Source organism: Notothenia rossii (genome assembly GCF_949606895.1).
Source record: "Notothenia rossii genome assembly, chromosome: 6".
NCBI lineage: Eukaryota > Metazoa > Chordata > Actinopteri > Perciformes > Nototheniidae > Notothenia > Notothenia rossii.
Genome location: NC_136909.1, coordinates 72,932,024 through 72,955,184, shown reverse-complemented (window position 1 = coordinate 72,955,184; position 23,161 = coordinate 72,932,024). Strand labels below are relative to the sequence as shown.

Genomic DNA, 23,161 nt, shown 5'->3' with positions numbered 1-23,161 from the left:
ACGGCTAAATGTAGAAAAATGCACAGCAGACTGTGAATTTGTTGATCATGGGAGATTTTTAATTACAGCAGTTTTCACAGGAGCTGCAGAAATGTTCACAACCTTTGAAATCACATTGAGCAAAGACCATGTAAAAGTGCTGTGTAACAGAGAGACAAACACACAGTCTAGTAATCATCTTTCTGGAAATATAAATCAGTCAAAACCATGAGATAAAAAAAATATTCACAAGCAAAATCAGAACCTTAACTGCATTGAGTTTAGCTTACAGCAGTGACACCAGTCACACAGAAAGAGTGTATTCATTTTATGATTCAAATAAAAAAGTGCTTTGATTTCCATTATTAGTGCAAAAGTCATTAAGAATATAACAAAAAAAAGTGTTTCGCCTTTGGACTTAAATTCTCGAACCATGGCGGTAAACAGACAGAGGCTGGCACGTTATAAAAAGCCTGTTGGCACGGTAACCCACTGCTGAGCACCCCAATTGTACCTTAATGTTTCAACAAAAATCAGCTTTGTCGTTTGAAATATGAAGCAAACATTCCCAGAATCCAGCAGCAGCTGAGTTAAAATATTAAATAGTCACAAAACATTTACCAAATAAAACAAGTCTCTCTGAAATGTTTATTTAAATATAAAAAAGTCCCTGCAGATTCCCTTATGCCCTTTGTGTGTCCCTGAGGTTATTTCAAAGACGCTTTTTGTAAAGTTTGTCATGTATTGTATAACCACTGCAGCCACTTTGCTTATCCACCCATACAGTAAAAATGGAATGAAAATACCAGAGTTGACAAATATAGATCCACACACCAAATAGCTCCATTAGACGGACTCTATCGTGTACCATTTAACGTTCTGAGCACCAGGCTCTCCCTCTGACTTCTGATCTGTTTCAACTTTGCTGTCTTGATTGGATTGTTTCTAAAAACGTGTAAAAAGGTTCACATTTATTTTCAGTCTTTTCATCGGAGTGACAATGTGCACACATCTGTGCGGCAGTGCCCCATGTGTCTTCAGTTTGCGATGACGCAGTTCAGTCTCCAGTCCATATGCCGTCCTCTCAGGTGATTTTCATCTGGGCCCGGGGGATAGGGTTCATGATTAAGTGGTCGCTGGAAATAGAGAAATTGAGGGCACTCAAAGGCAGGATAGCACGATCAAATTAATGTGGTTTTTGCACAACACGTGATTATGTGTGTTAGCTGGCAGATACTTCTTTTGTTAATGGTACTTACTCGAAGGCATCAGAGTACTTCATCCTCCTGTAGTACTTGGCTAGTTTAATAGAAAAGATGATGCCTGGGATGAAGAAGATCATGCACCAGCCCAAACTGAACCAGAACGCATTCTAAGGAGGAAGAGAGAAATCGTTCAATAAAAATCTATCTATAAGTGATGAGAATTTATGTGGAGCTAACATGTGATCCTCACCAGAGAATCCACAAGGTGAGAGCAGAGGATATTATCCACAGAGTCCACAGCTCCTGCCACCGGCCCACAGCGGCCCACCTGCTGTGTGATCTGAGGGGGATTACACAGATCAGTGAGAAACAAACAAACATCAAACACTTAACTTGCTTTGAGTGCATTTACAGTTATAGTGTAAAGATATGTAACACAGTTTACCGTGAGATTGGCCCAGTCAGCATAAACAGTGAAGTAACCCAGCTGACAGTCGAGAAACTTTCTGCTCTCCTGGAACGGTGAGAGAAAAAGAGAGTAAATTCCTCACATGTTCTCCCTGCTTTACTGTGGGAGGTCATGAGGAATCAGTGGAACGCCTGGCCTCCTCAGCATGTGGAATTCTGGGTAAATTCTCTGAATTGACCCGTAAATAACTTCAAGCAGTGTGAGCAGTGAAGGCATGGCAATTATTTAACCATTATTTATGGAGCACATTTAATACACAGAAGGAATTCAAACTGCTTTAAAGTATGCATTTAAATATTAAAAGATAAGTCTGGTGGTATTATTTATTTTTGTTACTGACAAGAAATCCCATAAAAAGATCAAAACAACAAATGTGTCACACTCGTGCAGTGTAGAAATACAATGCTGCACAGATTTGGAGTCAATGCGTCACATGACATGGAAGCTATTCAAATAAATCAAGGCGTTTTAGGAGATAACTTAATTTTAAGTACAGTATCAATATAAAGTCAAATAAGTCGTACAATCCAATAAAATAGGTGTGTCTTACTTGTCCAGTATAGCAATAATAACTATATCTGGTTTGTATTAGGAGGAAACTGGTCACATGATATGGAAGCTATAAATTAGAAATTTTTATGAGAGACTTTGATCAAATAAATATAAAATGTATATTTATATTTATAAAATACATTTTCATAGCAATATTCATATAAAAAGTAATAAATACAATGACAAGAGGTGTCCAGTGTAGTAATACAATGATGCACTGATTTGGAGTCACTGACGTGGAAGATAGGGAAAATAAAATGAAATGTTCTACACACGTATTTCTGTGACATCCATCTATGAAACATCCGTAAACGAAAGACTTGTGCCACGTATGGCAATTGTTTCAGATATTTTAGTGTCATTTTCCATTAAATAAACAAGTTAGCTCGAAAAAAGAACCAGTTTTTAGTTGCTAAAAGGCTTGCATAAGTAAAATTGAAGACTCAAACAATTGTCAAGTAATTTGTTTCATGTACTCTGGATGTGGAACCAACAAGCACATTGTTTCAGTTACCAGCAGCCCACACCCCCCTCGCCCCCCTCTGGCTTAATGACTGACCCACCTCAGGCATTAACAGACCACATGCAGCACTTTTTCTTCGAAACTCATGTGACTCGTGCCTCTACTCACGGTCCTGACGATCTGTGTTGTATTTGTGTTGAGGAGGTCTTGTGCTGTTCCCACGTTGCTCAGCACCTCCCCCACTGTTCCCTGGAAGAGCCAAGGAGGAGAAAATAAGCCACAGGAAGAAAGAGAGGAAAATAGCTTTGGTCTATGCACTCCCAGGTGTTATTCAGTCTACTTACATTGATTTGATCTGCGATGGATCTAAAGCTCTTGATGGTCGAGTTAAGGTTTTCCTGAGGGCGAAAGCAGTAGATGTTTAAACTAGGAAAGAAAAACAGAATACAGGGATGTGGAGATGGGGCAAGATACTCACCAGTTGTGGGATGATGATTGTTTCTATGTCTGCCTGGATCTGCATCATGTCCCTGGCCTCATTTATAAGCTCTTTTTTTATTCCACTGTTTGACTAGAAACATACAAATAGTTGGATATTAGAACACAACTGGCAGGACAAAAACTGGATTCAATCAGGAATCATGTGATGCACACATATATAGCACAGAAATGCATTGATTGAATATACATGTGACTCACTTGTAAATCAGCGAGATAAAACAGTCTATCTGCTGTGGTATTCAGATTGATGCTGGAAACGTTGTTCATCTAGGAGAGGGAGAAGCGATGAGGAGGTCATAACTACATGTTACACAAGGATGCATTTAATGACAGGAGGTTTACAAAAAGACACATGAGTAATGGTTACCTTCTCCGTGACAGCAGTGGAGTCAAAATTTGAAGCCTTGTTGGAGAAGCTGCTGAGTTGTTTCTGTAATTCGGGGCTCAGGAGAGTGACACTGGGCAGAGTGATGACTGTACTCTCAAACTCCTGCTGGATCTGCGCTGTGTACTGAGTGCAAATGACAAACACATTTGAACTTATGTCTGATAAAGTTGATGTAAGTTTGAGCATTTTGATTTGTGAACAGTTTGAAAGGAATGACAGGAAACTTACTTTTGATACATTGAGTAAGTCATCAAGGTTTATTAGCTCATACAAGTGGAGTGTTGTCCACAGAGGCTGGTTTTGCTTACAGTCTCTGTAAACAGTGAGTCCAAATTATTTGTACAGCATTTAATCACAGTTACAACTGAAGGGCTTTATGAACCTTAGTAACTTAAGAACCACAGATACAGATAACTAAATAAACAAACATAACAACTATCTGTGTATTTCATCTCACAAAGGCAATAAACTCGATGAGATAAGCCTGTCAGTCAAATTCAAAAAAGATTGCCTCACTATCATAAAAGCAATTTTCCTTGCCGAGAAAACAGTTTTCAGTCCGTAAAATATGGAGATTTCCTGTCTTTCTCTGATTGATATAATATTTTACAGAAAATATCTAGCTTTTGTAAAAAAAAAAAAGAAGACATTTGAAGACATCACCTTGGACTTTGATTTAAAGGGATTGACAATTTTCCCTTTTTTCTGACATTTTATAGACCAATGGATTCATCCAAAAATAATAAATAATAGCTTCAGATCTACAGGTGTATTTCTTTCTGTGTGAGAAGTGAATTGACAGCACATACCTATAGATATCAGGGATAGTGATGTTGGTTTTCAATCCCAAAGATTGCCTTAAATCGAGCCCTGGAATAATACCTGGAGTAGCCAAAAGCTGTGGAGAGAGAAGGCAGAGTATTAACTCAAAGATGTCTAACAGAGTGACTGTGGTTTGTGTTTGTGATGCGTACAGATACCGGTGTATGTATTTTTGTATCACTACCTCTAGCAGCTGTCCGTTGTTCCAGGGCCGACAGATGAGGGTGTAGAGGTTCCCGCCCAGCAGGAACAGCAGCGTCACCACTATCATGAACAGCCAGGAGAAGAGGAAGCTGAAACCTGCACCCCTGAAACCAACACAGGACAAAAGGATGGGAATCAGTTGTAATGTTCCCCTCTTCATACGAGCATATGAGACTCAAAATTAAACTGATAGCAGCACTCACATCATGAGGAAGGTGCCTCCACAATCCGCGGTGCAGGAGCGCTCAGTGGGGTCGTCTTTGGGTGACAAACCCAGGGGGGCCAGCACCAGACCCAGCAGGTAACACACCACCACCAGGAGAACAGCACAGCACAGGGACACAGACACTGCCCATCTGGAGAATAACAATAAAGCTTTATTTTTATGGCACTTTTCATACAACACATGCAGCTCAAAGTGCTTTACAAAATGACACATCACAAGTGAAAAATAAACAACAAGAAATTCCCCTCAGATTATTTGTTAAGAACTTTACAGATACATGCAGCAAAATATATAACATTTTAACTGGTTAAGAGACACAAGGAGGTAAAAGATATGGTAATAAAAAATGAAATGAAAATAAAATAAATAATGAGTACTCTACAACAGATAAGACACAAGAGAACTGAATCGATGCAACAATATAAAATATAAAACCCCATAAAACAAACTAAGTGAGCATATAGGTACAACAGAAAGAAAAAGAAAAAGACAATAGTTATAAAAATGCCATAATTCTAATAATGGTTAAACGATTCAAATATAATAAACACATTAGGATAGATGTTTGGGGCTTTTCTTGCATTTGATCACATGTGTTGGCAGGCCCCAGGCTTCTTACCTTATTTCCTCGGCTCTCTTGATCTGTGGCTTGTACTTGAACATTTGGCTCTGCACCTGGTCCAGAGAACCCATCAGGCCCGTCAGAGAGGATAAAGGGATGTCATTGGTGACCTGTGAGATCTGCGTTTTTATGTTGCCCAACAACTGCTTGCTGCCTAAAACCACACACACACACACACACACACACACACACACACACACACACACACACACACACACACACACACACACACACACACGTTTAAAAAAAATGCTCTTATCTTACAGTTAATTCAAACTAATATTAAGAGAGAAGTAAAGGCCTGAAGTGTGTGACAGTATGTGCACACTCACTTTGAACTATACCCTTGGTCTCATTAGTCACCCACCGGGGGATGCTGTCGAAATAATCCTCCATCTGAAAGGAAGTGCAGTTTCTTTCATTATATCCAATAAAAACCATATAGAGTTGAGAATGAATTGTGTCTTAGTTCTTTTGAATGAAAAAGTAGCTTTGTTTTTGTCAGCCTATGATTTAATAGCTTCACTTTAAAGTGTCCCTTAACAGTTATTACATTATTGTCATTTGAATTGATTGATGATTATTACCATATTTGTGTTTATTCAAAATGTCACTGACCTCCTTGATTTTGGATGGGAGATTAGTTTTATTGACTTCATCCATTGCAGACTCGAACTCACTCAAGCTGGGAATCTGTGGAGAAAACCAGAGAGAGAAACATGCAACCATAATCACGTAATAACATGTTATACTTTAAACGGACAGAGGGGGGCAGCAGACTTCAGCAACACAAGCATTACCAGGTTTTCATAGACGTTAATCAAGAGCAAGCGTAACACAATATAATGAGGATGGATTGTATTTATACTTGTGTCAATGCACTATTCTTGTCGCAAGGATGGAGATGACATATTTTACTGTAGATTCCATCAAAAAGAGCTAAAGAAAAGACGTGAGAGGAGAGGAGAGTCTGTATGTGTCAGAATTGGTGGAGTGTAGGGGGAATAGAGAATAACAGATGGAGGAGAAGAAATCAGCTGTTCTGACAAAGCCAAACATGAAGAGCTATTATGATTTGTCACCCTGTCTCAACCTGCGTCAGAGCTTGTTTGACTGCATAAATGATTCTTCCTGTTTTCTCATGGTGGTGTATGGTCAAACACATTAACAACACTGATTCTCAATATGTACGGAAGTCAAACCTAACTCCTCTTTTGCTTAAAACACTTGATCTGAGGATTCTATTAAAGAAAAGAACACAGGAATATTCCCTGACAAACCAAGATACACAAAATGAGTGCTTACAGTGATGGAGGTATCTAGGGTTAGTTTCTCTAGCTCAGGCTTCAGGTTGATACAGCCAACGCAGCTTGCATTGGATATAGTCTGAAGCACGCGATCTTTAATGGCAGTGAAGTTGTCCTGGAGGCGCTCCATGCTGGACTGCAGCTGGGTCAAAGACGAGTTCAGCTGGCTCAGTGCAAGACTGGTGTCAACAGTTTCTGCTCACACAAATGAAAAGCACACAGATGTTATCCAGGGTATGCACAAGTCATTGTTGCTACCTTGCTTTCACAAGTGCTTTAAAAAGGTTAAAATTAATGGAAGATTCGAGGAAAATCTTGATTGCTCGGTGAGATATTATCCAGCTGCTCTAAGTGACAGTTAAATATTCTTCAAAGTTAATCAATTATAGATCAGCACTTGCTTCCACACATATCCATGAGTGCAGCATATACAGCTAAAATACAATTACATTCGGCAGGAAGCCATCTTTGGTCTTCTTATCACTCTAAACAAGTGCAAATACATTTGTATTGTATCAAAAATAGAAATGACAGCCATGTTGAAAGTTAATTCACATTTTTTACATAAAATAAAAGGAAAATACCTAAGAGACATGATGTGAGATTACATCTGTTCAATCCTTGGCTTTAAGGAACCAATGGTTTTGCCACATTTTTGAACATTCATTTGTTCTTTTTGAAGATGTCCAACAATCTGTCAATATCGCTTTCACAGATTTGTTTAGGATAATATGCAACATATATAGCAGTAACACAAATAAAGCCGAAATAGATTGTCATTCCTAAAACCAGCATGTGCTTTCAATCCTGGGCCAAAACACAATGATTAAACACTTTTCTTGAATTCATTCATTTGCAGCTATCTGTTGATAGGGAGAAAATGTCATGAGGTTTATTATTTGTATTTTAGGGAGCCTGAAATACTGTTGAAAATGTACTCTACGCAAACACTAACTCACACAAGGCTTTATCAAACGCTACAATGTCATGGTAGGAGGTGAAATCCAAAAGGCAGTTAAAGATCTCCCTTCAAATATGCACACATGCATTAACATGCTCAGTCTGAGACAGGGCAGAGCATGCAGGGAGAGCATACCTTGATCCAGCAGTCTAACAGAACTCAGCGCTGGGTCCAGGGTTCCTCTGAACTGCGCCTTGATCTCTTTTCCCAACTGAGGTCCAATGGCTAATTCATACAGACACACAGGTGCGAGATGGTTGGTTACACATTGATAACAGACACTGTATCACAGCTGTTACAGTGAACAACAAAGTGGTTCCTCTATTTTTACATTATTAGTTCCCTTCTTACCATCCAGGTTTATGCTAACCTCCTCAACGGTTCTGTAGCTCTCATTCACCACCTTTTCGATTTGCTGGATATTGGTAGAGGGAAAACCAAGTATTTCAAAGTAAGATATACGTGGTGAAATATAGCAAACAATGTCACTGACTGATTGCACAAGCCCATCACACATAGCAGCTTTTCTTCAAATGAAGAAGAACAAACAAAACTAGCCTGCATTTCCCTCAAACCTTTTTTTCCTTTCTCTTGTATCTTGAGATAAGAGTATTGACACTGCAGAGTGCTGAGCTGGCCCTGAATCATAGGACTGACTGGGGAATTTGGAGGTCTGTTTGCATCTCACACAATAGCTGTTGGGTGCAGGGCATGACTTTTGTATATTTCCTTACCAAGCTGTTAAATCAACAAGAGGTTTTTCTCTTACCTGAGGCACAGACGTGAGGTAGGAATGGATGTTGTTTATAGATTTGTTGAGCTCCACTTGACTCTGGTCCACGCTCACTTTGATGTCTGTGTTACTCATGAACATGCAAACGTTCCCAGCACTGCAAATATGCACAGACAAACACACACACATTGTGTCATGAACACAATCCAAGGGAGACATATACAGGGAGTCAGGGGCGCCGTAAGGGGGTGAAAAGTTAGGACGATTCTAAGGGCCCGTGATTGACAGGGGCCCCAAACATTTTTAGAAGTTTGCTAGAGGGAAGCTAGGAGAGAGCTAGCGGGACACGTGACGGAGAGTAAGAATAGGACAGGGTTAGTGGATTGTTTTGAGGTGGTTACGGCAAACAGTAACCTGTGATCTGGATAATAAACTCCCGGATAAAGGACAAACCAAGCCTCCCTGTGTTCCTGTAGCGAGACGCTACATTTGGTGTCGGAAGTAAAAGTTCAACTCGGATTAACGGCATTAGCGGTGTGCTACAGTGATTGCTGCCATACAGCCTACAGTTTCCATCTCGGTGAGAACATGTCGCTGTGGGACTACTCTAAAATTAAACGGGAGGAGGAAGCTGACGAGCGGCAACACTTCTGCGCTGCTGAGGGTCGGGGAACGGACAGCCACAGAGAGCGGGTGAGAGAAATGACCATGAGAATGGGCGCTGAGGCTGGCTTCGACCGCTCCGGCTAATCCCCTGATAGAGATGCCACACGCGGGAAAACAGAGAAAAAGAGGGCAGGCACGAGTCAACACACTGAGCAGCACAGAGAAGCCCTCCCCTCATCTATGAAAACCCCCAGGTATGATGGCAAAGCTAACTGGGAAGCACTCCAGGCACAATTTGAATTGCTAGCCAAGGCTGGCAAGTGGTTCGCTGAAGAAAAGGCCCTCCAGCTCGCAATGTGCCTTACAGGGGATGCTTTAACCAGCCTGCTGCTACTTAACCCTGATGATAGGAGTGACTATGATGCTTTGGTGGGAGCTTTAAAGAGGCGCTTTGGACTATGCTCTGCAGCTAGCCTGCTCTGCTCTGAACTGTGTAGCCGCAAGCGTCGGCCTGGGGAGCCGCTGAAGGAGCTCGCCAACGACATTGAGGGGCTGGTTCACCAGCCCTCCTGTTATCCAGAGTGAGTTAGCCCCCGACTACTTCCTCCAGGGCCTACTACCAGCCGACCTGCGTACACAGACTTTGCTCGCCCACCCCAAGTCTCTACAGGAGGCTTTGGAGCTAGCCACACAGAGAGAGATGCTATGTACTGCTTCATGGAGTGCGGATGACCACACACCGAAGGTGAGCGCCGCATGTGGTATTGAGCTGAATAGAGCAGAGCCGGCCTGGGTGGAAAAATTGACAAAGCTTGTGCGTGCCACCACGCTGAGAGAGGAGCAGTCTCCGAGACCCCGCCAGAGGATCTGCTGGGGGTGTGGACAGCCTGGCCATCTGGTTTGAGATTGCCCTCGCAGCACAGCTAACCAGGGAATCGGGGCCGGGTCTGCATAACCGGGACAATGCGGACCCCTGATGATGTGTCCCATCCCTCTATTTGCCCCACCATAGTGAAATTACAGACAGTTACCAGGGAACAATCTCCGATGGTGGGAGAGACAATTGTGACAATGGGAGTGGGAAAGAAGTCTGTTCGCTGCCCAGTGTGGGTCGCAAACCTGGAAGATTGCATCCTGGGGCTGGATGTTCTTGGGACATTAGACTGTGTCATTGATACAAAGAGGGGTACACTCACTTTTCCAGATGGACAGGTCGTTCAGATGTGTAGGCAGCCACCCCAAACAAGCTGTCGTGTGACCCACACTATTATAACACAGACAACCGAGACAGTGACGGACGCCGTTGCTTGTTGCGACCCCCAGATGACGGCACCTGCACAAACCCCCACCCTGCCGACCCTGGACCCTTGCCTTCACCCAGTCATTGCTGCAGAACCTGTCGCAGATGAGAGAGTTTCGGCAGTGACAGACGTCTGGCAGAGAAACTCTGATGGACTAACTCCCAATGAGCAAAACCTGCTGCTGCAGCTCTTGCTGGAATTCAAAGACTGTTTTTCACTGTCTGAGGCCGATGTTGGCCGGACAGATCTCATCGAACACAACATCGACACTGGAGATGCACAGCCCATTAGAATGAGACCACGACGCCTCCCTCTCGCCAGACAAGCTGCAGCAGATAAAGCACTGGGGGAGATGCAACTGGCTGGACTCATCGAACCCTCCAACAGCCCCTGGGCCGCTCCAGTAGTCATGGTTCCCAAGAAAAAGAAGGAGGACTTTCGGTTCTGCGTAGACTTCAGACCGCTCAATAAAGTGACCAAGAAGGACCTGTACCCCCTTCCTCGCATCGATGAGGCACTCGATACAGTGGCAGGGTCTTCCTGGTTCTCCTCCCTGGACCTGCGTAGCGGATATTGGCAGGTCCCCCTTGCCCCTGAGGCCAGACAGAAAACAGCCTTCATCACCAGCGGCGGTTTATGCCAGTTTAAAGTTCTCCCATTCGGCCTCAATAATGCTCCTGCCACGTATGAGAGGCTTATGGACCAGGTGCTGGCAGACATTCCCCGCCATGAGTGTGTTGTTTACCTGGACGACATCCTCATCCATGGGAAATCCTTCGAATCAGCTCTCGGGGCCCTGAAACGTCTGCTGGTGAGAGTGACTGGAGCAGGACTGAAATTGCACCCCGAGAAGTGCTGTTTCGTGAAGCGTGAGGTGACTTTTCTCGGTCACAGGCTAACGGACGGTGGCGTTGGCACCATGGGAGAGAAGGTGCAGGCTGTGAAGGACTGGCCCACCCCCAGCTCTGTGCAGGACCTGAAGAGCTTCGTGGGCCTGTCCTCCTACTACAGGAGGTTTGTGAAAGGGTTCTCCTGCATAGCTGCGCCGCTGTTCCGCCTGTTACAGAAAGGAGAGGTGTTTTCATGGACAGTGGAGTGTCAGGCAGCATTTGCTTTACTACAGGAAGCCCTAGTGGTGGCACCGATCCTCTTCCCATCTGACCCCACCCTTCCCTTCATCCTCAACACCGATGCCAGCAACAGTGGAGCAGGAGCCGTGCTGGCCCAGGTGACACCAGAAGGAGAGAGAGTAGTGGCCTACTATAGCAGAACATTTAACAAAGCTGAACGCTGCTACTGTGTCACCAGACGGGAACTGCTTGCTGTGGTCAGCGCCATCCGCCACTTCAAGTACTACCTAGGGGGCCTCCACTTCACAGATCACTCTGCCTTACAGTGGCTCATGTCCTTCAAAGAACCAGAAGGCTAGCTGGCATGCTGGAGCATATGACTTCACCATAATTCACAGACCTGGCATGCAGCACGGCAACGCTGATGCACTCTCCCGTCGCCCCTGCTACAGTGATGACTGACGCTACTGCGTGAAGAGAGAAACACAGGAGAGGGAATGTCTACAGGCTGAGGTGATATGTGCGGCGGTGGGACCAGTCGGGCATTAACTGACCATGGACTTTTAGCTGTAGATGCTGCCAAATGGAGGAAGAATCAGGAGGGGGATCTCGACATCAGGCCGGTAACCGCTTGGGTGGCTGCACAACACAAACCCTGGTGGGAACAGGTCTCTGAGTTTTCTCGAGCCACTAAACGGCTATGGTCAATGTTTGAAGCCCTGCGCCAGTGTGATGGAGTGCTTCAGAGGGGGTGGAAGGAACCGGCTGCAGGAGAGACACAGTGGCAGGTGGTGGTGCAGAGGACCCTACGGGAGACGGTACTTTGGTCAGTTCATGGAACTCCAGGATCTGGTCACTTTGGGGTCTCTAAGACTCTCCGCCGCCTGCGACAGAGATTCTACTGGGGCCAACACAGACGAGATGTCGAAGATTGCTGTTTCCGGTAGGGTGCACAATGGAGAGGATCGGGATCGACGTTCTTGGGCCGTTTCCCCGCACAGAAAAAGGGAACCGCTAAATCCTCACAGCCATGGACTAATTCACTAAGTGGCCTGAGGCGTACAGCCTACCAGATCAAGAGGCAGAGACTATTGTGGACGCTTTGGTGGAGGGAATGTTTAGCAGGTTCAGGGCGCCTGAAGTCATACACACAGACCAGGGCCGGAACTTTGAGTCCCGAGTGTTTAAGGCTATGTGCGAAAAACTGGGATCCCATAAGACCCGCACCACACCCCTTCACCCACAGAGCGATGGCCTCGTAGAAAGGTCCAACCGCACACTGACTCAACAGCTTGCCATAGTGACGGCAAAACACCAAAAAGACTGGGACACCCATGTCCCCCTCGTGCTGATGGCGTACCGGTCTGCGACCCAAGATTCCACTTCCTGCTCCCCTGCCCTCCTCATGTTAGGAAGGGAGATGCGCACGCCGGGCGAGATGATGATGGGCTTGCCCCCGACGCTCCTGTGGACCCCCCAGGGTTCGAATATGCCAGGAAACTCCAGGAACGGTTGCAGTCTGCTCACGACTTTGCCAGGCTCCAGCTACAGAGTGTAGGGGCGAGGCAGAAGAGGAACTACGACGTGCATGCTAGAGGAAGGCATTTCAGTGCAAGCGAGTTGGTCTGGGTGTATAACCCACAGAGGAAGAAGGGCAGATGCCCAAAGCTGGACAGCAACTGGGAAGGGCCCTTTAGGGTTCTGGAGAGACTGAGTGAGGTCGTCTACAGCAGGGGTCCCCAACCCCCGGTCCGCGGACCGGTACCGGATTAGCATAAGGTCTCAGCCTGTCGTGTGCAGAGAAAGTTACAGGTGGTGCGCCAATAGGAAGTGGATCACACAGGAGACAACCGTTTAATCGCAGACTGTTATGTTTGTGGGGGAATGGCAGCGCATACATTATTTTAGATATATTTTGAACTCGGACTTAATTTTAAAGACATTGCGGCCAGGGGTGTAGAGCTATTTTTTTTATTTGTAAAGCCTCCTTCACTTCATGCAGCATCAGGAGGCAGCCTCTGAGAAGTGCAGCACCAGCGCATACACACCGCCTTCACTGTGTTCCCCACTGCAGGCTGCTACATTTCAACCACACACACCTCTACACACACACACATCGAACGGCCCGATTATTCCCCCTATTACTCGTTGTATGAAGGAAATGTCCGGTCACAATGGCGCATGATGTGTGTGTGTATGTGCTCTGCTCAGCTCCGCTTCGCTGTGTGTGTGTATGTTCGGTGTGCTTGTGTGTGTCCAACAACGGCATTTGTTTTCAAATTCCCATGAACAGTAATTTACACACATCTGGCCAACTCCATAGGTATGTGGGTGTTCCCAAAAGAAGTTAGTTTAATCTTAATCTCGATGTAGTGCTAAATGCTGTCGGAGTGCACCGGAACGAACGTCCCGGTATGACGTTATTATGGCTGGCTAACAAGCCCAGGGGTCTCTCTGACATTTCAGTTATATCAATATGTGTACAGTGGTCCTAATTTGTTTTAATTGTATCCTGGTTTTAAACTGTGTTCATATGTTTTGGATATATATTGTTCTATTATTTGTTCAGGCTGTTACATACAATTAGCCAATGTTGCCACCTATATTAGGCTATATTATATATTATATTAATATTTGTAAAGCGGTCCTAATTTTTTGTTTTAATTGTATCCCGGTTTTAAAAGTTGTTAATATGTTTTGGATGCATATTGGTATTTCTTCAGGCTGTTAAATACAATTAGCCTCTGTTGCCACCTGCTGGTGAGTAAATATTCAAATCAGTTAAAATTGACAACCGGTCCGCACATTTTTTTTAATGTATCTGCCGGTCCTTGGCACAATAAAGGTTGGGGACCCCTGGTCTACAGGGTCCAACTGCAGCGGAGAGGGAGAATAGTTGCTCTTCACCGAGACAGGTTGGCACCCTATCGGGGTACAGCGACACCACTAGGATCAGGTGGTGAGACACAAGGGGCTAGGGACACTGTTCTTTCTTCTTCCCAAGTCCCCTCTCACGACCCGGGGACCTTGCCTGGTTCCCCACAACCTGGACCTTTTTTCCCTTGCCCTACTCTGGGCCCCACGGTGGGCCTGTCTACCCCTGCCGCAGACCAGGCACGGCCGCAGAGAAATCGCAGACCCCCTAACCACCTGAGAGACTTTGTTTATTCCCTTGAGGACGAGGGACTTTGAGGAGGGGGGAAAGTGTAACGGACTGGTTATAATGTTGATGTTTGATATGTTTGTTGTTCAGAGTTTGTTTGTATTTTACAGAGTGTCTGTGAGCGTGCCACTGTTTTGATGGACGGTTCTTGTGACCTGTAGCTGTGGGTTTTGGTGGGAGAGTGTTGTCTGGTTGGTTGGGGCTGGAAGAGGGAGGTTCCTGGGGAGAGAGACGAGGGAAGCTAGGAGAGAGCTAGCGGGAGACGTGACGGAGAGTAAGAATAGGACAGGGTTAGTGGATTGTTTTGGCGTGGTTACGGCCAACAGTAACCTATGATCTGAATAATAAACTCCCGGATAAAGGACAAACTAAGCCTCCCTGTGTTCCTGTAGCGAGACGCTACAATATGTTGAATACCGGCAAAACCAAATCTCTCCAGTCAAAATGTCTATGTACTTTGCCGCCACACACGGTTGCCAAGCAGCGCTTATTGTTGTATAGGCTGGCCACCCATGTGTCGCGAGTGTTGACAGGGGGCGGGGCAGCACGCTCATGAACTGTTAGCGCCGTAACCTTGCAACGGCTGCGGAGCGCATTTGAGCCGCATTTGGGCATAAGATGAGGTTTGAGTCTGCGTGATCTGCGAGTAGGGAGGGGCAGCAGCCATATCATTAGCTAGAACTAGCTAGATCTGATGGATTTGGACATAAACGCAAGTGAAGTTTAACCGGACGCGAGAGAGAGAGATCAGCACCTGCAGCTCTGCCCGCTGTAAGGGACCGGTGACCGGAGCTAAACACACCTTTAGACGTCACCTAACACATTTAGCTATGGCACTGTCGTATACATTGAATCATTCAATTTGATAATGTTACCAACTTAGGCATCCCTCCCAAAAAAAATTATATTAATAACTCATATTCGAATACCTGAATAATTATTTGAATACCTGAATAATTTTGAATATTTGATTAATCGTTCCCATCCCTAGTACTTACGTGTGTACGATATCTCAACGACTAACAAAGTCAGGTTTTCGAGAAAGAAAAGAAAGGACAGAAAGACAAGAGAGAGGGACTAAAGGGCGACAGTATGGCCCATTCCCAAACCGCCCCCTACACCCTACCCCTACACCCTACACCCTACACCCTACACCCTACACCCTACACCCTACCCCTACACCGTACCCCTCCGTTTGCGCGTTCACGCGGAGGGTCCGCCATATTGAGGGCTGTTCCAAAGCAACGAGTGTGGAGCGGTGTGGAGGGGGAGTGGGCTATCAAGCCCTCAAACAGCGAGTCTGCAGCGGTGCTGACTTGAGACCGGTCTCTACCTGATTGGTCTCCACTCTGTGTGTGTCCGTCAGGAAAAAAGCTGTTAAAAAGTAGTTCTAGCAAACATCCACTGATAAACTGCAATGTTAACAAACTCATGATAGCCTCATATGTTAATTAACTTAGGATCATACCTGTGTTTAGTCTAGAAAAAGGTAAATGTGTGCATTTTATTAGAAAATTGTGTATATTTACAGACTGTTGCAAAAACTAAGAAGCTTATAAACATCAGGTTTAAAACTAAAAGAGCTTTACAAAAAAAGTAACACAATGAAAGATGTTTGGAGTTTTATTTGAGTTATTAATTTAAACTTTTTGTCCAAGAGATGCTGATTTGAAACCGTTGTTACATACAGTTACGGCATTTCCTGTTTCTGCCGGAGAGAGGGGAAGCCATCCCAAAGCTTGCCGCTGCGCTGTATTTACTCCCTCCATCTGACAGGAGGGAGCCTCATTCAGTTGCGAGTGTGGCTACAGACGGAGTTCACTCCGTCACGGAGGGGTAGGGTCAAGGGAGTGGTTTGGGATTGGGCCAATGTCACCCAGTTTTTCAAAAGAAAAGGTGGGTGTGGTTCATGAGTGGTGGAAATTAGTCTGTTAGCTAAGCGTAGTCCATTGTAAATAATAATTGTAATGTTTTGCTGACATTAAAGGTGGGGTAGGTACGTTTGAGAAACCGGCTCGAGATACACTTGTTGTTGTTTTGCATGCAATGCTCTTAACATCCCCATAGCAATGAATATCTTAAGCGCTTTGACGAAAAATCCATTAAAAAAATTCATCTGTGGAAGCCGTTGCGCTGTAAAAAGCACAACCAATTTTAGCCGGCCCGGCTAAAATAACTGGATGGCCTACCTGCCTGTCAGCCTTCCATATGTGCACAAACTTATCTCGTGCCCTCATTGGTCATGTGCGCGTTTGTGTGTGTTGGAGGAGGGGCTATGTAAGGAAGTGACAGATTGTTTCCGCTCGAGCTGGTTTCTCCAAAATTACCTACCCCACCTTTAAGTACTGTTAATATCTTCACAGAAAATTCAGAGGTTTTTCATTTCACTCCTCTTTTAGCTGACATTTAATAAATGCAGGTACATTTTTAGCAGCTATTCATACTAAATCAGTTGTCCCTCCCCTGGGGCCAGGACCAACAGATCCATCTTTAGGCTCCGCAGCCCTGTTCCCCCATAAGGCTTTGCAGTCTTGCCATGCTGTCCATTGAAAGCCAGTTGGCTAGAAAGCTGGACTTCAAGGACTTGATCAGTGACTTTGCCTGTAAGAAGGCTAGGCGCTGGGCTCTTGGTGAGTAAGGCTGAGCAAGGGCTCGTAATAACTGTTAAAGGGCAAGGCTATGATAACGATATTGGATCACTACACACAAGGTGCATGATGAGAAAAAGACTGAGAATAATAGGCTCTGATTTAGCACCACCATCAGACTTTTCAATTCCATTTCCGTTTTGTTGTCCGTTTTCACTTTAATACCCGCTTATTTTGTAGTTGGTATGTATATTTAATTAAAAAATCTGCTGCTTATGTTATTTTTTTGTTATAGCATTTTATAAATGATAATATTGGTGTTAATGTTCACTTTATTTTAATTTAAGAGGTCATGTATATTTAAGTTATATTTATTTAGATTTTTGAATGTTCCATTCAAAAATGTTATTAAAAAGGCATGTACACCATAAAAGATGACTATTGAGGTCTATTGTCAGGAATGTTAGTGTTATATCAAATAGTGAATTATACTGCAGCAGAATCTTGCATGTCTGCAGAGTGTTATATGTTCACCGCTCAGTGTCAGTAAATGTTGTGCAGTTAGTATTGGACTACAAGACAGATGCAAGCCTGTACAGGTAGAGTTATTTAAACCATAAATGAGTCGGTTGGGTTCTGGAGGTGTGGTCACAGCATTTTGCTTGGTTGGCGTGGCCTGGGCCTAGTGGTGGGGCCCAATGTGATATCTTTTCATGGGGCCCAAAATCCCTGGCGGCGCCTCTGCAGGCAGTGAGGCATGCACATTCAAGCTGTCTTTATTTGTTGCTAATTTCCGAGAACACATCATTATAGTGTTCCAAAACACACATGAGAGCACAAACACTCACAGGATAATGGCTGTGGTGCCGAATGCAGTCCAGTAGAGACTTCTCCTGTGACAGTTAGTGGAGGATGTCTGCTTCTGGTACATCTTCCCACCACATTTTCCACAGCAGCGACAGCATGCCAACAAGAACCCAACTATGGGCATCAGAACGATGTATAGGACACCAATGGCTGTGCACACCAGGAAACCCACATCATACACCAGGAACTAGACACACATACAGAACAAATTGCATTATTGTGTCACAAGAAGGTCCTATGAAGGCAGAACAGTGGTAGATTCTTGAGATATGGTGTGACGTCAAACACTGTGAGACATCACCAGGCAGGACAGTAGTTTTACTTTACTATGGTGACAGTCTACAATTAGAGTATATGAAAGAGTCTCAGTGTATCAGTTAACTGGGAAAGATACACAAACTAAAGCTGCTTTAACATTAAACATTCTCCGATTACAAGCTCAAGTTGCTCCAAGGTGGGAGTTTTTTTTTTCTTCTTCCCAGAGAAGTACACAACAACATCTTGGAATATGTAAAACTAATTCACATTCACTTACTTCTCTGAGGTTTCCTTCTATTGACTGCAGCAGTTGGTCAGAATCTTGTACTATGTTCATGATCAGATCTGAAACAAGTCAGAAAGAAAACAACTTTTTTTGTGGTGTTATAATAGCAAATAGCTATCCAACTGCGCTAGTTTCTGTCTTAGTTACCCATGTACAAAAGCCTGGCCATTGGGACAATGTGCTCCATACAAACATTTGTAAGCTCTTGCATTGTAAAATGGAAATCTGACACCTCCATCTTGTGGTTTCTATGACAATAGGACCGTTTACAGAAGAGATTAGATTTGTATGAACAAACAAAGAATCACAAAACAAAGCTTTTGATTTAGGTCCCACTGAACCCAGTTATTCTGGATATTATTCACAAAACTCAGACGTATGTAACTGAGAAAACGTGTTGTTCACGCCAGCTATTTCTGAAGCTCTCACCCTCCGTCTGTGTCACAGCATTTTACAGTCTGGCATAAATGTCCTAGAAACTTGCATTTCACCTTTTTTACACCTGTTGTGTTCACTTTGAAATGAAAAAGGCAGCAGAGGGAAACATTTATAATTTCTTTGCACACATTTATGAGCCTGGGGGCTTATAGTCAAGCAGAAACCCAGAGTTTACACTAAGCCATCGTGCCATTTACCTTTTCGCAGAGCGATGGCAGACACTGTGTTTAGTTTAAGCAGCTGTTGATACCTAGCGGTTCCCATGGACAGTTCTTCAGTGAGATAAAGTCTCTTCATGCCTCATTGCGAGGCTATTGGTTGAGATACACTCACACAATCTATTTCCAAAACAATGATATTAGGCAAAGGTTGTTAAACATGTTTTGTGTCCATTGGTTTTTCTGTGAATATCAATACCAAGCAGGAAGTAATAGAGAAGGGGTTTTTGGAGCAATTACGACATGTCATAGCCAATAAACATCAGAGCGGGACATACAGGTAAAAGATTGACCTGGCAAGGAACAGAAACTCCATAAAATTACTGATTAACCGATCCTGACATCTTTCTCTATTGGCAGTATTAGCTTTAGTGAGTTCAAACTGATTTGTCACCTCTGACTCTGAAGGGAAAGAGAACCGCGTGTGGAAAGATATCAATGTGACTTAAATAAAACCTTGTGTAAACTGAAGTTAGAGATTCAAAATGTTTGAGTGGTGAGTAATACCAATGACACTGACCTTCAGGAAGGGCGTTCGGTTGGACTGTTTGAAGGAAGGAATGGACAAAACCTGACAAGAAGCCCATGACGTCCTTCTCCGTGTCCTGGTACTGGGGCTGGGGGACGCTCTGGGGGGCCGCAGCAGCTGGACAGGCAGCATGTGGGGGGACGGACTGGGCCAGGCTGAGCCCCAGCAGCAACACTCCTACTGCGGCCCTGAACGCACCACCACTGCCCTGCCACCTCCAAGAGCTCACACTCTCATGTAACCCCATTTCTACAGGTGGGACGGGTGTGAAAAGACTTGTCCAGATAGAAAAAGTAATCACCTCATGGCACAAACTCTTTCTTGATGCGTCTGCAAGTAGAACAAATGAACTGAATACAATGAACCACTCAAACAAGGCAGGAGAATTACTGATTGAGAAGAAACCCACAGACTGAGTCACACAGAAAGAGATTGCAGCGAAGGTTGTTGCACCAGAAGAGCTGTTAAAACTGTTTCTACAGAAGAACAATGGCATTTAGTTAATGGGAAATATAAATGCTAAGCCAACACCTACAGTATTTCATTTTTCAGAAAAACAGTGACCTTTAAGCTTCTATTTCATACTTCTATAATCTAGCAGATACTTTGGAGTGGGTCATCGAGTGACAGAAAAAAAAATGACCGAGAAAAGTCTTGGCCCATGAAGGATTATTAAATGCATGTATGACCGTGGTGCCAGCACTGTGTTCATAGCGTAATCACACAAAAACCGCATCCGCCTCAGGTACCTGCATCACCTCTGTTTACCTAAACCTGGGCTTGACTCTCATAACAGCTGACAGTAATGGTGTTGTCAGGTGTTTAGACGTTTTTTATCTTCACAAAACGACTGCTCAATGTTTGAATATCAATCAACACTTATCAACCGTATGCTTTTTGTTCTCTTAAGCAAATAACTCCACAAGGGGAACATATAGAGTACACTTCTTCTCCTTCTTAAAACTGTCTTCTTGTTGTTTAAAAGAAGAAAGAATAACAACCATGATATTTAACATGTACCTTCTGTACATAAAGGAGCTTTGTAAACAAACTGTCAGAGCAATGCGTCCTGGTCTAGGCACTTAGATGAGAGTGTGGGAGAGGGTGAAAAGGTGTGTTCAGAGTGAAAAGAGGACAGATACGGAAGGAATAGAAAAGTACATGAAAACAAAATGTAGACGCAGGAGGAAAGTGAGAATTTGAAGATGAACTCACCTTGCTTGGTCAGACCGTGAAGGACAGTCGTGCTGCTCTGATCTCCAGTAATTCACTGAGGGGAGTGCGTGGAAACCTGATATGCTCTGCTGTTGCTGTAAAGTTGAACCTCACTGTGTGTTTGCCTGGAGAACACTGAGGGAGGGAGAGAGGCAAAAGGGAGGGTCTTAAAAAGGAGACACAGGGAGGGAGGGAGTGACGTGGGAAAGGAGAGAGTTGTGGGAACAAAATAATTGAAAGATACTCACAAACAAATGGTATTTCTATGTCAGGGGGGAAATACAGGGTTGCCTAATGTGTTTGTAACAATTTTGCGAGGATATTATTGTCTTTGCCGGATACAAGTTCTGATAACACTATCTTTCCAAGCCCACATCTGCAATTGTGTGGTGTCCCAACAAGCAACAACACAGTTCAAACCTCTAGGTCAACATAGCTGGGAAGGATATGCTTGGGGAGGTACGTTTTTAAGAGCACAACATCTTAATGTTGCCAAAAGAAACTAAGGAATTTAGTTTCCCAATTGTAAAAAGGGAAGATGAACAGTATAACTGCAGCTAAAGAAGACAAAACAAGACAAAAAGCATGACTCTTTACAGATTGAAGTAAAGCTTGTTTTACTACATTCGGGAGAGTCACTTACCAATATCCTGCTTTGATGACAGTGAAGAAATAAAATCAACTTTTCCTGTTCTTTCATTATGGAGTCTAGTATGTTAACTTGGTCCACAATCTGTTCCGCATCGTGACACTGCCTGTTCCGTATGAGTCCTCGGATCACAAACGAATACATTTACATATTAAAAGGAACACAAGTGTACAAAGGTCATGAGACTGATTCATCAATCAAGCCTCTGAAGCGGTGATACAAGTGTCGTTCCTGGTTTGTTGTTTCCGATATCAGGTGCACAGTCACTTGCTGATCATTCAACCCTGGTTCACCTCAACCCATCAATTACAGGCTCATCCTTTAATCAGCTCGTACCAGTGGCTTTGACATGTGAAGGCCTTGTGGTTTGGTGCCACTCATTGATAGCCCTCAATAATCCTGTGCTCCTGAAACAGCACCAGACTTTCTGGCTGGTCTGCTGTCGTTGAGATTAGTGCATGATCCCTCACTGACTTCTCACCTGTGAACATATTCCTGATTTTCTATTCAAGATTCTGACTGACTTTCTTGACAGCCATTACCACAGGCTTAGTTGGTACTGTGACCATTCATTCAATGTATCTTCACAGTGTGGTAAAAAGTTCTTTAGTGTAATTCAATTTGAGATAATTTTAACACACATAAAGGTCCCAAGGCCGAGTTCCCATGCTCAATTACCGGAACCACTTTGTAGCTTTTGTTGGATTACAAAGTGCACACATCTGAACTGTCCATGTGCTTGATATTTAATAGTTTACAACATGTCCTTTAGTACATAAATTAACTTTAAGAAGTTTCCACACTATGCTGCGCACTTGCCTTTTCTGTTGTACAATAACTTGCTTTTTGTTTACATCACACACCAGACAGAGAAAACAGACATCAGTTCTGCTTTGTCAGGATCTATTATATGTCGTAGCTGCTATATTGCACTGCCATGTGGTTAATACTTATATGCTGCTTATGCTCTTTCTGCATATCATGTATTTATTTTTGCTATGTATATAAATGTCATGTTCTTAAATGTTGTATGTGAGGGAAAAACGGATGGAAATGAACTCAAAGCTAAAATCCGGCATATTTACATTTTGATTAAATGAAATTAGATATCGCAATTCCTGTCATAGGTTGTCCTTCCTGTTACCAACAAGCAGTCATTTTCCACATTAGTTGTGGGCTGCCATGAAATAATGATTAATTTAAAAAAAAAAAAAAACTCCCAATGAGTCACATTGTAAATTGTGTCCTTGACAATGTTGTGTTTATTAATGAAGAAAGAAGATCTCTATTGTCTTGCTGACACTTTGTTTCAATAAAAAAGTTTGTGAACTGTTCTGGCCACAGTGTTTTTGTGGAGTTCTCTTGAAATAAGTTTTGTGGCTAGATAGATCTAATTTGCATAGGTGAAATATAACAAAGCTTACTTGTTTCCCAGTTATCTATTTTTATTTCTTTAATAGAAAGTTCTCTCATTACAGTAACAAGTATATAAATATGTAATAAGAGAAGAATCACAAGAGTTGAATGTAATAACACAATAC

The 23,161-nt window shown here is 43.6% G+C and overlaps 1 protein-coding gene across 1 annotated transcript; it reads right to left on the bottom strand.

Moving 5' to 3' along the window:
• Positions 1–37: 37 nt before the first annotated feature.
• On the bottom strand, positions 38–22,052 carry prom2 (prominin 2). The gene is made up of 24 exons (XM_079687952.1): positions 20,972–22,052; positions 19,748–20,086; positions 18,563–18,630; positions 18,009–18,214; positions 8,469–8,589; positions 8,051–8,114; positions 7,835–7,924; positions 6,737–6,933; positions 6,050–6,124; positions 5,764–5,827; positions 5,429–5,585; positions 4,787–4,939; positions 4,564–4,687; positions 4,367–4,455; positions 3,786–3,870; positions 3,537–3,680; positions 3,368–3,436; positions 3,147–3,239; positions 3,013–3,066; positions 2,837–2,917; positions 1,630–1,698; positions 1,435–1,524; positions 1,239–1,351; positions 38–1,115 (listed from the first exon to the last, which is right to left on the bottom strand). Exons 2-24 carry the CDS (start codon positions 20,001–20,003, stop codon positions 1,064–1,066), a joined length of 2,514 nt encoding a protein of 837 aa, XP_079544078.1. The 5' UTR covers positions 20,004–20,086; positions 20,972–22,052; the 3' UTR covers positions 38–1,063.
• Positions 22,053–23,161: the final 1,109 nt, after the last annotated feature.